This window comes from Phaenicophaeus curvirostris, chromosome 26 (assembly GCF_032191515.1).
Source record: "Phaenicophaeus curvirostris isolate KB17595 chromosome 26, BPBGC_Pcur_1.0, whole genome shotgun sequence".
NCBI lineage: Eukaryota > Metazoa > Chordata > Aves > Cuculiformes > Cuculidae > Phaenicophaeus > Phaenicophaeus curvirostris.
In genome coordinates this window covers 666943-679966 of record NC_091417.1, presented here as the reverse complement: position 1 = coordinate 679966, position 13024 = coordinate 666943, and the positions used below count along the sequence as shown (strand labels likewise).

Genomic DNA, 13024 nt, shown 5'->3' with positions numbered 1-13024 from the left:
TCCAAGCAACGATCCAGCCCTGCTGAGTCCCCCACCAGACCATGTCCCCAAGTACGACATCTACTTGTCTTTTAAACACCTCCAAGGATGGCACCTTGACCACCTCCCTGGAAAGCCTTTTCCAGTGCTTGACAACCCTTTCAGTAAAGAAATTCCTCATAATATCCAAGCTAAGTCTCCTCTGGTGCATCTCATGGCCATGTCCCCTTGTCCTGTCAGTGGCTGTCAGGGAGGCCAACCCCCACCTCACGTTATAGAGAGCGATGAGGTCTCCCGTCAGTCTCCTCTTCTTCAGATTAATGGAATGATAGGATGCTTCTGGTTGGAAAAGACCTTTAGAATGAAGTAATAGAAGGGAAAATGTGTGTATTACAGTTAAAGCTTCATAAAAACCTGCTGTCAGTCAAATGTGAGATTGGATTCCATCTGTGAACCAAGCTAATCCAGGAGAGCTGGATGTTCCTGTGTGTCAGGGGGTTCTGTGCCTGCAGGGTCTTCACTTCACACACTGCAGGGTCACAAGCTTCTGCAAGCATCGCAAGGTGGTAACTGCGATGCAAATGAAAGGAGGAGCACTGATAATGTTTGTTCCTTAATAATTCCTGCTCTTTCTGGAATTGTGTATTGGAACACAATGCTGCCCATCATTTTGAGCACTCTGTAACTACAAATGGCTTTTAACAGCACGAGCCAAAACGTCGCAGCCGTACTATTCCTGTAGAAGCAGTAAGCAGCAACAGCGTCGTTAAACTAAATTCCATAATCTCTGATTTATGTGAATGTGGAAAATGTGATGAACATCAGGTTTGGCTCTTGCATTGCACAGCTCGGCGTAGAGGAGCATGTGTGCAAGCCCTTGGTCCTTGGTTACTCATTTTGTTTATCATTTCTTTCTTCAAGCTACTTTGACAAGCTACTCGGAAAATGTGGAACGCACTAAATACGGAGGGGAGAGCAGTAAAGAACTTGGATCTGGGGGAAACCTGAAACCTTGGCAATCCCAGAAATCCAGCATGGACTCCTGCTTGTACCGTGTGGATGAGAACATGACGGCCTCCACCTACAGCCTGAACAAGATCCCAGAGAGGAACCTGGAGACCGTCTTGTCCCAGTCGGTGCAGTCGATTCCTCTTTACCTTATGCCACGGCCAAACTCTGTAGCAGGTAAGAAATAAACATTTTGCCCTTAGGTCAGATAAAAGTTAGAGCTAGACACAGTACCTGCCTGTCACAGCCTTTGCCGCGTGCTCGTTATTGGAAGAGAAATCTCCTTTCTGTAATGATCATCATTAAGCGTGACAAAAATTGTCTTTTTGTTTGACTTCTTAATTCTAAATGGAAAATTCCTGTGGGGAAAACTGGTTCCAGTGAGGTTTGATGTTTATTTCTGCAATCTCTGGTCTCTGTTATACAAAACTCTGCAAGTCTAAGATTATTGGGGAATATGTTCTATAAAAACAGTTCCCAGGCACATAATGTTGGGTTTAAGGTACTGTGCAATTCCAGGGCAGCATAGCCATCTCTGCTGTTTCGAAGGTTTCATTTAAGTAAAATCAAGCATCAGCTCTTCTCTGAAGAGCTTTGGAGTTAACAGAACCCTGACAGTTTAGACAGAAAAGTTGTTCTGGACCCACCTCTCTTGGTGGACTTCGCCCCGTGTGTGCACGTGCAGGTTTGGCTTTTGCAGCATCCAGGATTTGCTGATGACTGAAATGGTGAGGTTTTGGCATAACATCAACATTTTCTCCATTTTCTTTGGCATCTGCTGTTTGAAAGGCCCCTGAATGCAGCTGCTTTGTCTATTATCAATGTCTATGACCAGTTGGCTGAGTTTGCCTCTGAAGATGGCAACAGCAGGACAGAAACGGGAGAGAGGATTACAAATATTAAAGCTTCACTGAAAAGCTGCTTGCCTGGAATTACTCTCCTTTGTTTTGGTGCCCCGTGTTTTTCTCTTGCTGGGTAACTTCTCTGGGGTTGAACATTCGGTGGAGGTGAACTGTGGGTCTGTAGAGGCACATGGAGAAACACAGTCTGTGTCACTTATGGAGTCCCTGCAGGATTCTCCTGGCTGGCAGCATGAATATTGCTCCACAAAGAACGGCCTGTGCAGAGCCTGGGATGTTTTCTGTGAAAAGAGCATCTCTTGGCAGCCCCGGCTGCGTTGCATAACTAGATTAGATTTCCTTTTTAATCCCACTTTGGACAGTCGCAGCCGAAAAGCGATGTGGAAATGAGATCTTATAGATGCTGAAATGCAGGTGCCCTGAGTGTGGAGGTGCAGCTGCACGAGCTGTGGTTGTCTGACACAGTGAAAGCACGAGGTTTTGCAATGGAAAAGTGAGAAACTCCTCTTGCGTAGTGTTGCTGCTTCAGGTCGTTTTCTTCTAAATGACAGTGCAAACACCTTCAAAAGCGCACAGGGCAGCCCCGTGCGTGTAAATACATGAGTGTATTGGTGTAATTGACTTGGGAAGCTGTTGCCTTGCCTGATGGGTTTAGAGGTGAATACTATTTCAAGAGAAAACTGTCTGGCAAGGTTCAGAAACACTTTTTCTTTCCTTCTGGTTTTGTTTTGTGGCTTTTTTTGCTAATTTTAAGGAGCCTGTCATCTAGCAGAGTTCAAATAAGCTGAAAGAGGGGAGCTTTAGATGAGATATTACGAAGAAATTCTTCTCAGTGAGGGTAGGGAGGCCCTGGCCCAAGTTGCCCAGGGAAATGGTGGATTCCCCATCCCTGGAGGGGTTCAAGGCCAGGTTGGATGGGGCTTGGAGCAACGGGATCCAGTGGGAGGTGTCCCTGCCCATGGCAGGGATGGAACTGGATGGCCTTCATGGTCCTTTCCAACCCAAACCATTCTGTGAATCTATGAACTATGCACAATAGTTAATTTATATACTGAAACATTTTTCCTGCTGATCACCAGAAGATGCTCAGCATTGGAGCTGGGCATTCAGGTTTTTAAGTGGACACAAATGTCTTAGGGAAGTTTGCATTTTCTGCACACAATGAACATCTCCTATTTCCATTACCCATGAAATGGAACATGAAATCTCATGTTATTTAGCCCACACACATGCTTCATAAAGTCTGGTTAAATGTTAAATGACAGTTAAAATGCCCTTTTATATTAGTTACTATTCTCTTTTTCCTCTTGGAGAATATAAAATAGCAGCAAATATGTTATTAGCTATTAACTTTAAATTCTTTATCCATCAGAAAATGTATCTTTGAAGGTGAGGGCAGGGCTTACAGAAATGAGTATGAATTGTGTCCTTTTGAGAGCACCGTGAGCAGTGGACACCTCAGGGAGCATCCTGTACCCTGCTATATGGTAGCTGGTGCTTCTGGCAGAGATCTGAGTGTCTTGCAGCCCTGCCTGCCTCTGCCTGCACTACACAAGGACAAAAGCACAAGCTGATGTACAAGAAAGGGTATAAAGTGTGGCTTGAACAGTGACTCCAGGAAAGCAAATATCTCCTTCACCTAAGGTCAGAAAAATATGAGGTCAAGCAGCGACATTTGAGCAAGTTATGAAAGAGATTGGAAGAAACTGGTCACAAAAATGGAACTTTTAATGTTGAAGCATGTTTGTATTTTCCTTTGTTCCTTGGTTCCTCTGGAGGAGTCTGGGAAAGGTCACAAACAGGGCGAGAGTGGCGATCCGGTCCGGAGTGACCAACCTGGCAGATGTGAGACCCAGCAGAGACCTCACGGGGGGGAAGCCGAGCAGAAGCTTCTTATGGAGGCTTGAACTCTGCCCGAGGGAAGAAGAATTGATTCAGGAATAGCACAGGGAGAGACGTGATGTTAAACGAAAGGCACCACGGGGAGGGGGCTCTAATGAGATCGGCCGTGGAGCGTGTGCCTTTCCACAGGCCCCACGCCGGCAGCTGTGCTGGAGAGTAACAAAACCTGCACCTTTCCTCTTTCTCTGCTTTCATTGTCAGGTACAGTTGGAGTTAGATGTAGTTCTTCATATGAATCATGCCAAGGAGAGAGAAGAATTGAAGGTGCTTTGGATGAAAGAAAGCACTAGCGTTGTCCTATTTATGTTTGACCATCTTGTGATAACTTAGCCTAGGTATCCAGCTAACAATTACATCATTCAGCCTTATTTATCAATACAGCTGTAAGGAAGCTGAAATTGGGGTACACATGGAGTATTATAGCATGAATGACAAGGTCTGATCCATGCACCAGTCATGGCAAGGGAATCCAAGGATTCGGATGAGAGCAAATGTCCCCCCTTGCCCTGGGCTGCCAAATATCCCTTTCAGCTCAGGTTGGTTTGTGTTGGTTGTTTAAATAGTGCATTGAAACTGAATCACCTCCCACTGTTTATTTGCCGCTGTGGTATGCAAATATTATTTCTGAGGGGGCGCTTTTTTCCTCCCTTTTGTTTTATCTGCAGTCACTGTCTCTTATTGCGAGGGATGAGGCTCAGAGTTGAGGGGACGCCTTAAACACTTTAGTATTTTCTAAGATAAATTGATCTTGCGTAATTTTTGAAGCACTGAAGCATATTCTCAGCAAAAATTGCTTCTGGTTCCTCTGCCCTTAGATCTTTTTAATTATTCCTCAGTTCTAAAACAGGAGGAGAAATCTCAGTTCACCAGCCAGAGAAAGGGCAGAATAGCAGGGCTGACAATTCCAAAACTCATCCACGGCGAAATGGGAAGCGGGTCTGCTGGCTCCCACTCACTGCAGGTGTGTCTGGAGAAGATGATGGTGATGATGATGAAGGTGGGAGGAGAACCTGGCTTTGGGCTGCTGAGGAAGAGCTTGTTTCTTGTAGGACCCACAATAAATGAGGGCACTGGCCATTGCTGTGCTCTGCAACTGATCCCCACTCCCCCTTGTCTTTTCCGTGTGACTCCTTGTAAAAAGGGAGTCTCCATCCTCCCAGCAGACACCTCTTACATACTGGTATGTGGTAATAAGGTCTGCCTGAAGCCTTCTTCTCTCAAGGCTGGGCAAACTCAGCTCCCTCAGCTTTACTTCACATGGAACGTTCCCACTCCTCTGATCGTCCTCGTGCCCCTTTTCTGTACTCTCTCCAGCCTGGCTGCTTCTTTCTTGTACAGCGGGGACCAAAACTGGACACAGTGCTCCAGGTCTGGCCTGACAAGTGCTGAATAGAGTGGGATAATGACTTCTTTATCTTTCTTTATCTCTCTTCTCTATCTAATGACAAAGGAGTATCTACTAAAGTCCTGCTTCTCATGAGAAAGCCAGCAGCCACGTATGTTGCATCCAGTGTGCCGGGTCGCTGGGGCCGGTTGGCTCCAGGCTCTGGGCAGGCACTGCCAGGTCTGACCCCTGATCCAGGGACCCGGGGACACCTCAGGTCCCCACAGCAAATCCTCTGGCCCAGTTACACTGCAAAACCAGGCAGGAATTGCACGCTCTTTTAGGCAAAAGGCAGGTTTCGGTGGGTGGTGCCACCGCAGTGCGAGTGGAAGCTGAAGCTGTGAGCGGCTGCAGTGGGTTTGGCGCTTACAGAAAACAACTCGAGTCCAGGCTAACGCCACCGCTCCCTGACTGCAGCATCTCAGCTCTAATCACCTCCTTCACACTGGCCACCTAATCGAATTTACCAGAGCAGAGGAGCATGAAGGACTTCTAAAACCCGGCTCTGATGGGTTTATCACCACTTTTTTGTCTCTGTCCTGTTGTTTGCCTTTTGTCCTCTCTCTGTTTCTCATCCTTTTTCTTAAAACTTACAGAGAGTTCAAGCAATTTGAAGAACAGCATTAAAAACTGCTGCCAGATTTAAGCCTCTTCTCCCTGGGGCTCTGAATCTTTCATGCAACCTGGTAAAGATTTTTCCATGGTCTTTAGGCATCGTATGAAAAATTTTTTCTGTTAGTTTGGAAATCTTCTGCCTTTCCGTTTGTTGAATTGTTCCAACTTGGGGTGGGTGGTGAGGGGGAAGCGTGCAAAGCCCAGTGCTGTGAGCTACATCAAAATATTTACCTGTTTCACCATGAATCAATGGCAGCTTCACTGGCAGTCTTTGAAGAAGTCATTTAATTAATTAGTTCAATTTAAAATAATAATCTTGTTATGGTAATTGACCAAAAACTGAGGAAAAATAAGCAGTGTTGGATACCAAGCACTGAGCAGCCGAATAGTGAGCAGCAGGATTTCCATCGGTGAATGTTTAATGTGAGTTTTGGGAGTGGTTATCAGAACAAAAGCAGAGCTGGCGATCTGCAAAGGCTGGTTTTACATTTTCTGTTGATAATTGGGAAGATTATTACAGTGGAGTTCTCATTATTTTATAACGTTCTGTAAATATTTGGCTGAAAAGGGTTCTGGCAGGGCAGGATGGTGTATAAATCCAGATGCAAGTGATATGAATTTGTTTTGTTGAAGCCACATTTTCTCTTATTTCCCAATCGTCGCCAATAAAAGCAATTGATGGATGCGGCTTTGTGGCCACTGTTACCCCTTGTCGTTCCCCTCTGATTCCATGCAGAGGCGTTTCCCACTGGACGGTGTGAAGAACGGTGTGAAGGCCTCAGATTTTGGATTTTTCAAAAAAAAAAGCAGCGTTAGATGTGACAGCCAAGTGTGATGGGGTTGTTTGCTTTCTCCCGGCAGCCACCAGCTCAGCGCACCTGGAAGACCTGGCGTATCTGGACGAGCAGAGGCACACTCCCTTGCGCACCTCCCTCCGCATGCCGCGGCAGAGCGTGGCCGGCGCCCGCGCCCAGCAGGACCTGCGAGGTAGGATTCCTCATCCAGCTTTCTGTAACTGGGCTGTTTGAAGAGCGTGCGATTTAACATGTTGGAGCCTCAAACTTCTTTTCAGATTGATTATAAGGAAATCGTGTCATTGAATTGGCCCAAAGTCTGAGCAGCCTCATTTTTCAGGAACACGAGTTCAAATCAGCTCACTGTGCACTGAAAAGAGCGTGCTGCTTTGTGCCCCGAGGCGGGGTGATGGCCATCATCTCCTGCACACGTGTCCCACTTGCTGCGAGCCCAGCAGCCAGACCCACAGTGATGGCACAGAGGCTGCGTGTGCCCACGAACAGCCCAGCTCTGAACCTCTGCCCCTCCACCTTGGCACCATTTTCCTGTGCCCGCGCCCTGTATCCTATAGGGGTGTTCCTGCAAAAGACCCCCCCAAATCCCTTTCCCTGCTTGCTCTTCTTCCAGCCTGCTCTCAGTCTCTGAGCACTGTGTGCCTGATACTTTGATAGCTTCTAAAAAAGGAGAACTTTGTATGGGCTGCTGGTTTTTTTCATCTTTTTCCATACAAAAGGAGGTGATCAGAACCCCCACATCGCATTTGCCTCGTACCAGTGGGGAAGGGCCAAGCGCAGGGCATGGAATCACCATCCCAACGCATCCCTCTAATGGACACTCACAATGCCAGTATTCAGGCCGCCCTTTGACTTCTGAAAGGCCTTTTGAGAGGGGAAATTTTTGTGGTTCTTGCAGACAAATTCCACAAAGAGAGAAGTTAGCGATGAGGAGAGGAGCCAGAGCTGACATTTTAGTGTTTTGTTCCTTTTGGAGGCAGCTCCAGCTAGATTCACCCCACGTCCTTGGGGTTTCAGTCCACCCTTCAGCCTCCATCCCCGTTTTCATCTGAGCACAGCCTTTGGATGCAGCGACCGCTGCGACAGCCCTGCATCTGCAGCAGATTGCCAGGATAATCATAGAATCAAAGAATGGTTTGGGTTGGAAAGGACCTTAAAGATAATCCACTTCCAACCCCCTGCCATGGGCAAGGACACCTCCCACTGGATCTGGTTTCTCCAAGCCCCATCCAACCTGGCCTTGAACACCCCCAGGCATGAGGCAGCCGCTACTGCTCTGGGCAGCCTGGGCCAGGGCCTCCCCACCCTCATTGTAAAGAATTTCTTCCTAATGTCTAATCTGAATCTTCCCCTTTCCAATTTAAAGCCATTCCTCCTTGTTCTGTTCCTGCCCTCCCTGATCAAGAGCCCCTCCCCAGCTTTCCTGGAGCCCCTTTCAGCACTGGAGGCTGCTCTAAGGTCTCCCCTCAGCCTTCTCTTCTCCAGCCCTCCGATCATCTCCGTGGCCTCCTGAACCTGTTCCAACAGTTCCACGTCCTTCTTATGTTGGGGATTCCAGAACTGGACACAATGGTTCATCCCTATCATTTGCCCTTGCTCAGATGAGCAAATTGCTGAGAAAGCTCGTTTGGGACCTTTTCTGGTTGTGCTGTGAGACCAGCTTGTTGTGCCCTGTGTGCAGGGAGAGGGGTTCTGTTGGCGTTACGTGAAACTGTTCATTGCTCGGGGGCTTCATTGAGCAAGTGCCCACTGTCCTCAGGTGAGGAGACTGGGAGCCAGTGGGTGGCGGGTTGGATTCTTGCTCTGCACTGCAAGTACAGCCTCTAAGAGCCTGGTTGGGATTTGTACCGAATACACAAGCCCCCAGCTGGAAGAAAAACAGTGAGTTTGTGTCACTTAGGATTGCAGTCTGTAATGAAATCATCCTGGCTTGGGAGGCAGTTACAGGAATGTATTAGCAGGCAGTAAGTGAAGAAAGCAAAGTTTGACAGACCAAATTTCCATATGTTCAAACGGAGGAGCTTGCCAAGGCTTCGTAATTTGCAGTGATTGCATCCAAAACATTACATTTTATTGTAGGAACAGAATAAAATTGTTTTGCAGACACGCATTTATAAACCATGTAGCACTACATGTTTTCTTTCTTTTTTCATTCCTTTTCCCCAGCCTTTTCTGTGAAGTTTGCATGAGAATTGCAGTGGTGTTTCAGGTTTGTGGAATTTGCTGCTGACCCCAGATGAGGTGCTGGGCTATTTCTAAAAGATGAGGGACAAATAGAGGATGGGAAAAACCCTAACCGTGACTGTTGGGAAATATTTTCATTTCATTGAATATGTGAGGGTTGTTTTCCCCCAAAATACTGCCTATTCCAGCTATTCCTGTGAGATGCATTGATCTGGGCAGTCAGAACGAGCGGCTCTTTGTTCCAACTGGAGGTCCTGAACTTTCGTTTAACTTAAATAATTTTAGTCTTAGCCCCTTTGGGGTGGGAGTTTCATGGACTTCTTAAAAATGGTAAAAACAGTTGTGTCCAGGTCTCCACTATGAAAAGCAGGAGCTGGTTGGATCCTGCAGCCTTTACATTTCATCAGCCTCTTCTCTGCATTAGCCCTGAGATCGTTTGGTACCTGTTAGACTTCTGCTTTCAGAAGAGCATTCTTGTACATTTTCCCTTACTAAGGTGACACTTCATAGAATGGTTTGGAAGGGGTCTCAAAGCCCATCCAGTTCCAACTCCCCTGAACACTTCCCATAAGATCCAGTTGCTCAAAGCCTCATCCAACCTGGTCTTGAACACCCCCAGGGATGGGGCAGCCACAACCTACCTGGGCCAGGGCCTCCCAAACCTCATAGTGAAGTATTTCTTCCTGAAGTCTAATCTAGGTCTTCCCCTTTCCAATTTAAAGCCATTCCTCCTCATCCCTGCACTCACAGATCAAGAGCCCCTCCCCAGCTTTCCTGGAGCCCCTTTCAGCACTGGAAGCTGCTCTAAGATTTCCTCGGAGCCTTCTCTTCTCCAGGCTGACCAGACCCAGCTCTCTCAGCCTGTGCTCACAGCAGAGGTGCTCCAGCCCTCGGATCATCTTGTTGGCCTCCTCTGGACCCATTCCAACCGTTCCATATCCTTCTTCTGATGGGGATTCCAAAACTGGACACAGGACTCCAGGTGGAGCATATCACATATATACATGCACACACAAGTAAAGCTGTAGCTTATCAAGCACAAATCTCAGCCTGAGGTTTTCCAAATGGGAGTCTTTTTATTGTTTTTTATTTCACTTCTCTGTATGTAGTACTGGTGGCATAATGCAAACAAAGAATTGCTGTGGCTGATCGTGCTGCTGGAACGCTTCATGTGCATCAGTGAGACCACTGCAGCGACTTCTCTGCCGCCTCCACGTGCTGTGCCCATTCCATCCTCTGGTGGAAAACCCACCAGCCGAGAGCCAGGCTGGTGCTGCCACATCAGGAGCTGAGACGGGGCCAGGGGCACACGCAGCCACCTTGGCCCCACCAGCTGCAGCCGCCCCGCTGCATCCTCCTCTCCCACCACCCGCAGTTTTGCTTCTCCGGCATCTCCCCGTGCCAGCATATCCCGCGGCGCTCGCGTGACAGAGCCCAGCGAGGGAATCAAACGAGCTGCCTGTGAGCTCATACGATTCAAAAGCCATCTCCACCCTAGGATAAATTTAAAGCACATTCATAGTTAGCAAGTGGGGTTAAAATACAGCTCCTGTCTGCAGCATTTCTGTATCGGTTAAATAGAAAGGATGGGATTGAAATTACCTAACATTTCTAAACACAAGCTGTTTTTCTTAGGCATATCTGGTGCGACATTAAATCCCAGCTCCTTTATCGGCTCTGCTTTCATGAATCTGCTCTGTGAAGGATTTCGAGGTGGTTTGAACCATGAGAATCAGTTCAGCGGTGCCCGGGGAGGGTCCCAGTGCCAAGCTGGGGTCTGGGCGTGGTGCTGGGGCGATACTGGGACAGAGGCAGCCGAGCCTGAGGATCAGGGAAGCGCTCTGCTGCTGGGCTGGGTGGGAGGGAGGGAAGGAGCAGCCACGAGGGCTGTTTGTAGCTTCCAGAGGGATTTAGTGCACCAAGCCAGAGCCAGACACAGCACGCTGGCCTGTTCAAACCCCATGGGTTTCTATTTTCAGTAAGGTCTTCAGGGCAGTAGTGCAGCTGTAACCTTTTCCTGTGCAGATAAAACATCCCCCTGCTGTAATTTGATAAACTGTTTTCTGTGTGTGTGGGACAAAGGCTGTACCCCAAGGGCTTTGGGCCAGAGCGGGAGGTCTGGGGCGGGGATGAAACCCCCACAGCAGAGGTGAGGGGGTGAAGAAAGGACAGACATCAGCGTCTGCTGAGTGATGTTGGTGCTTTTTAAGTGTCTGGGGCCTTTTAAAACTTCAAAGAAGCCAAGCTGTCTCCACTGGAAGCAGCTAATGTAAATGATGGGTCATGAGCACACCAAGAGATAACACCGAGCAGGCTCATAGTTTCTTTTACTTAAATCCCTCTGCAGCCCTGCTTGGGGTTCTCCTCCCCTGCAGCTTTCTGGGATTGCTTTTAAAATATGCTACAAAGACATCTAGTTTGGGGCTGGTTGTTTTCGTTTGCAGCATACAGGGTGATTTGAAATCAAATTGCGTTCACCTTCTGTGATCTACAGCTCTGATTTTCCATAGGTTACCATATCAGTTCACATCTCTGTGGAATGTCAAGTGCAGTTGGAAAGAGCCTTGTAGGTCTAGGCCTGAATTCTGTTCACGATGTTGTGGCTCCATCTCAGTTGGCCCTGGCTGGAAGGATTTGTGTTCCAAAAGCTAAGATTTGCAGCTAGAACATGCAGCATGACCAGGCTCCCACGAGTGGGTATCGCCTGCTCTCTTTGGGGCCACCTTCCCCAAGTGTTTAATTAAGAAACCATTTTGGCAATAAGGTGGGAAGGTCAGCGCCTGTCTCTGCCAATACAGAGTGCTTCCATCATCTCCTAATTCCAGATCTAGATGCAGAACCTACCAGACGAGTTGCTCTCTCTAATAGCACCTTAGCACCGGATCTGTGCGTAGTCGTTCCTCATTTTAGGTGTGCTCATTTTAGCTTGTGCCAAGTGGAAAGAACGGCAAATAACTTCTCCCTCCACCCCCAAAATGTTCCTGGAAAAGTTTCAGGGCTGGTTTGGGTTCAGTTGTAGATTTTATTATGATGTAATGCATAAAGAAGGGGAAAAGTAACAGGATCGTTGTTGAAGTTTTTGGGTATTAGTGTTGCCCCAGCACACGTGATCTGTTGGGGAAGGTATTTCTTGCTCTCCTCACCTTTAAGTTGCTTGCAACACAGCTTTGCCTTGTGAAAGAGGAAACGTTTAATCACCGCACAGGAAAATCCTACCAGAATCTAGTTTCATTTATAGACTGAGCTGAAACAGCTTTCCTTAGACTGATTTAACACTTCTGAGTGCTAAGATTGTTTTTGTGCTTATTGGATTGAACAGGTGAGCAGCCAGATTTTATCTCTCTGTATTGAACAGCCCTGAGGAGGCTGAGGGGAGACCTCACTGCCCTCTGCAGCTCCCTCAAAAGAAGTTGTAGCCAAGTTTGTGCTTCAACCAAGTAACAAGTGTTGGGATGAGAGGAAATGATCTCAAGTTGCGCCAGGGGTGGTTTTGATTGGATATTAGGGAAAACTTCTTTACTGAAGAAGTGGTGAAGCCCTGGTAGAGGCTGCCCAGGGCAGTGGGGGAGCCTTCATCGCTGGAGGGGTTCAAAAAACCGTGTGGCCGTGGCACTTCGGGACATGGTTTAGTCAGAATGGTGTGGTTGGACTGAATGAGCTTAGAGGTCTTTTCCAACCTTAGTGATTCTATGATTCCTCCAGCTATCTTTTCCCTACCTGTAAACTACTTCTTCCTGTAAAATTCTCCAAACTCTTTAGATGGAAAATGCTGTGAATTAGCCAGATACTTTTAACAACAACCCTGTGGATAATAAACAAGCCTGTATTTTCTCCTCCTTTTGCAATGAAAAGGCAGAGGAAGCAGCCATTTCCAACCTGCAAATTTTACTGTGAGCATTGACGTTTGTTTTCTTTCCCTGTGTTTCTTCTGCACAGTACGCTTTGCACCTTACAGACCTCCTGACATCTCTCTGAAACCACTGCTCTTCGAGGTGCCCAGCATCACCACCGAGTCCGTCTTCGTTGGCCGGGACTGGGTTTTCCATGAGATCGATGCGCAGCTGCAGAGTTCAAACACCAGCGTCAACCGAGGGGTGGTGATCGTTGGGAACATCGGGTTTGGGAAAACGGCCATCATCTCCCGGCTGGTCGCACTCAGCTGCCACGGCACGCGGATGAGACAGATTGCTTCTGATAGCCCACACGCCTCTCCAAAACGTAAGTGCAGCAGGACACAGAGCTGCAAAAATCAGAGACCTTTTATAACAATGTTGGCTGAAAAG

At 47.6% G+C, this 13024-nt stretch overlaps 1 protein-coding gene across 12 annotated transcripts in view; it reads left to right on the top strand.

Moving 5' to 3' along the window:
- The window catches only part of TANC2 (tetratricopeptide repeat, ankyrin repeat and coiled-coil containing 2), a 171813-nt gene that overhangs the window by 106669 nt on the left and 52120 nt on the right, over window positions 1-13024 (top strand). For all 12 annotated transcript variants that reach the window (XM_069876945.1, XM_069876943.1, XM_069876942.1 and 9 more), the window contains 3 exons: window positions 901-1164; window positions 6610-6735; window positions 12678-12959. In XM_069876945.1, the coding sequence (XP_069733046.1) occupies window positions 901-1164; window positions 6610-6735; window positions 12678-12959 (672 nt within the window). The remainder of the gene's footprint in view (window positions 1-900; window positions 1165-6609; window positions 6736-12677; window positions 12960-13024) is intronic.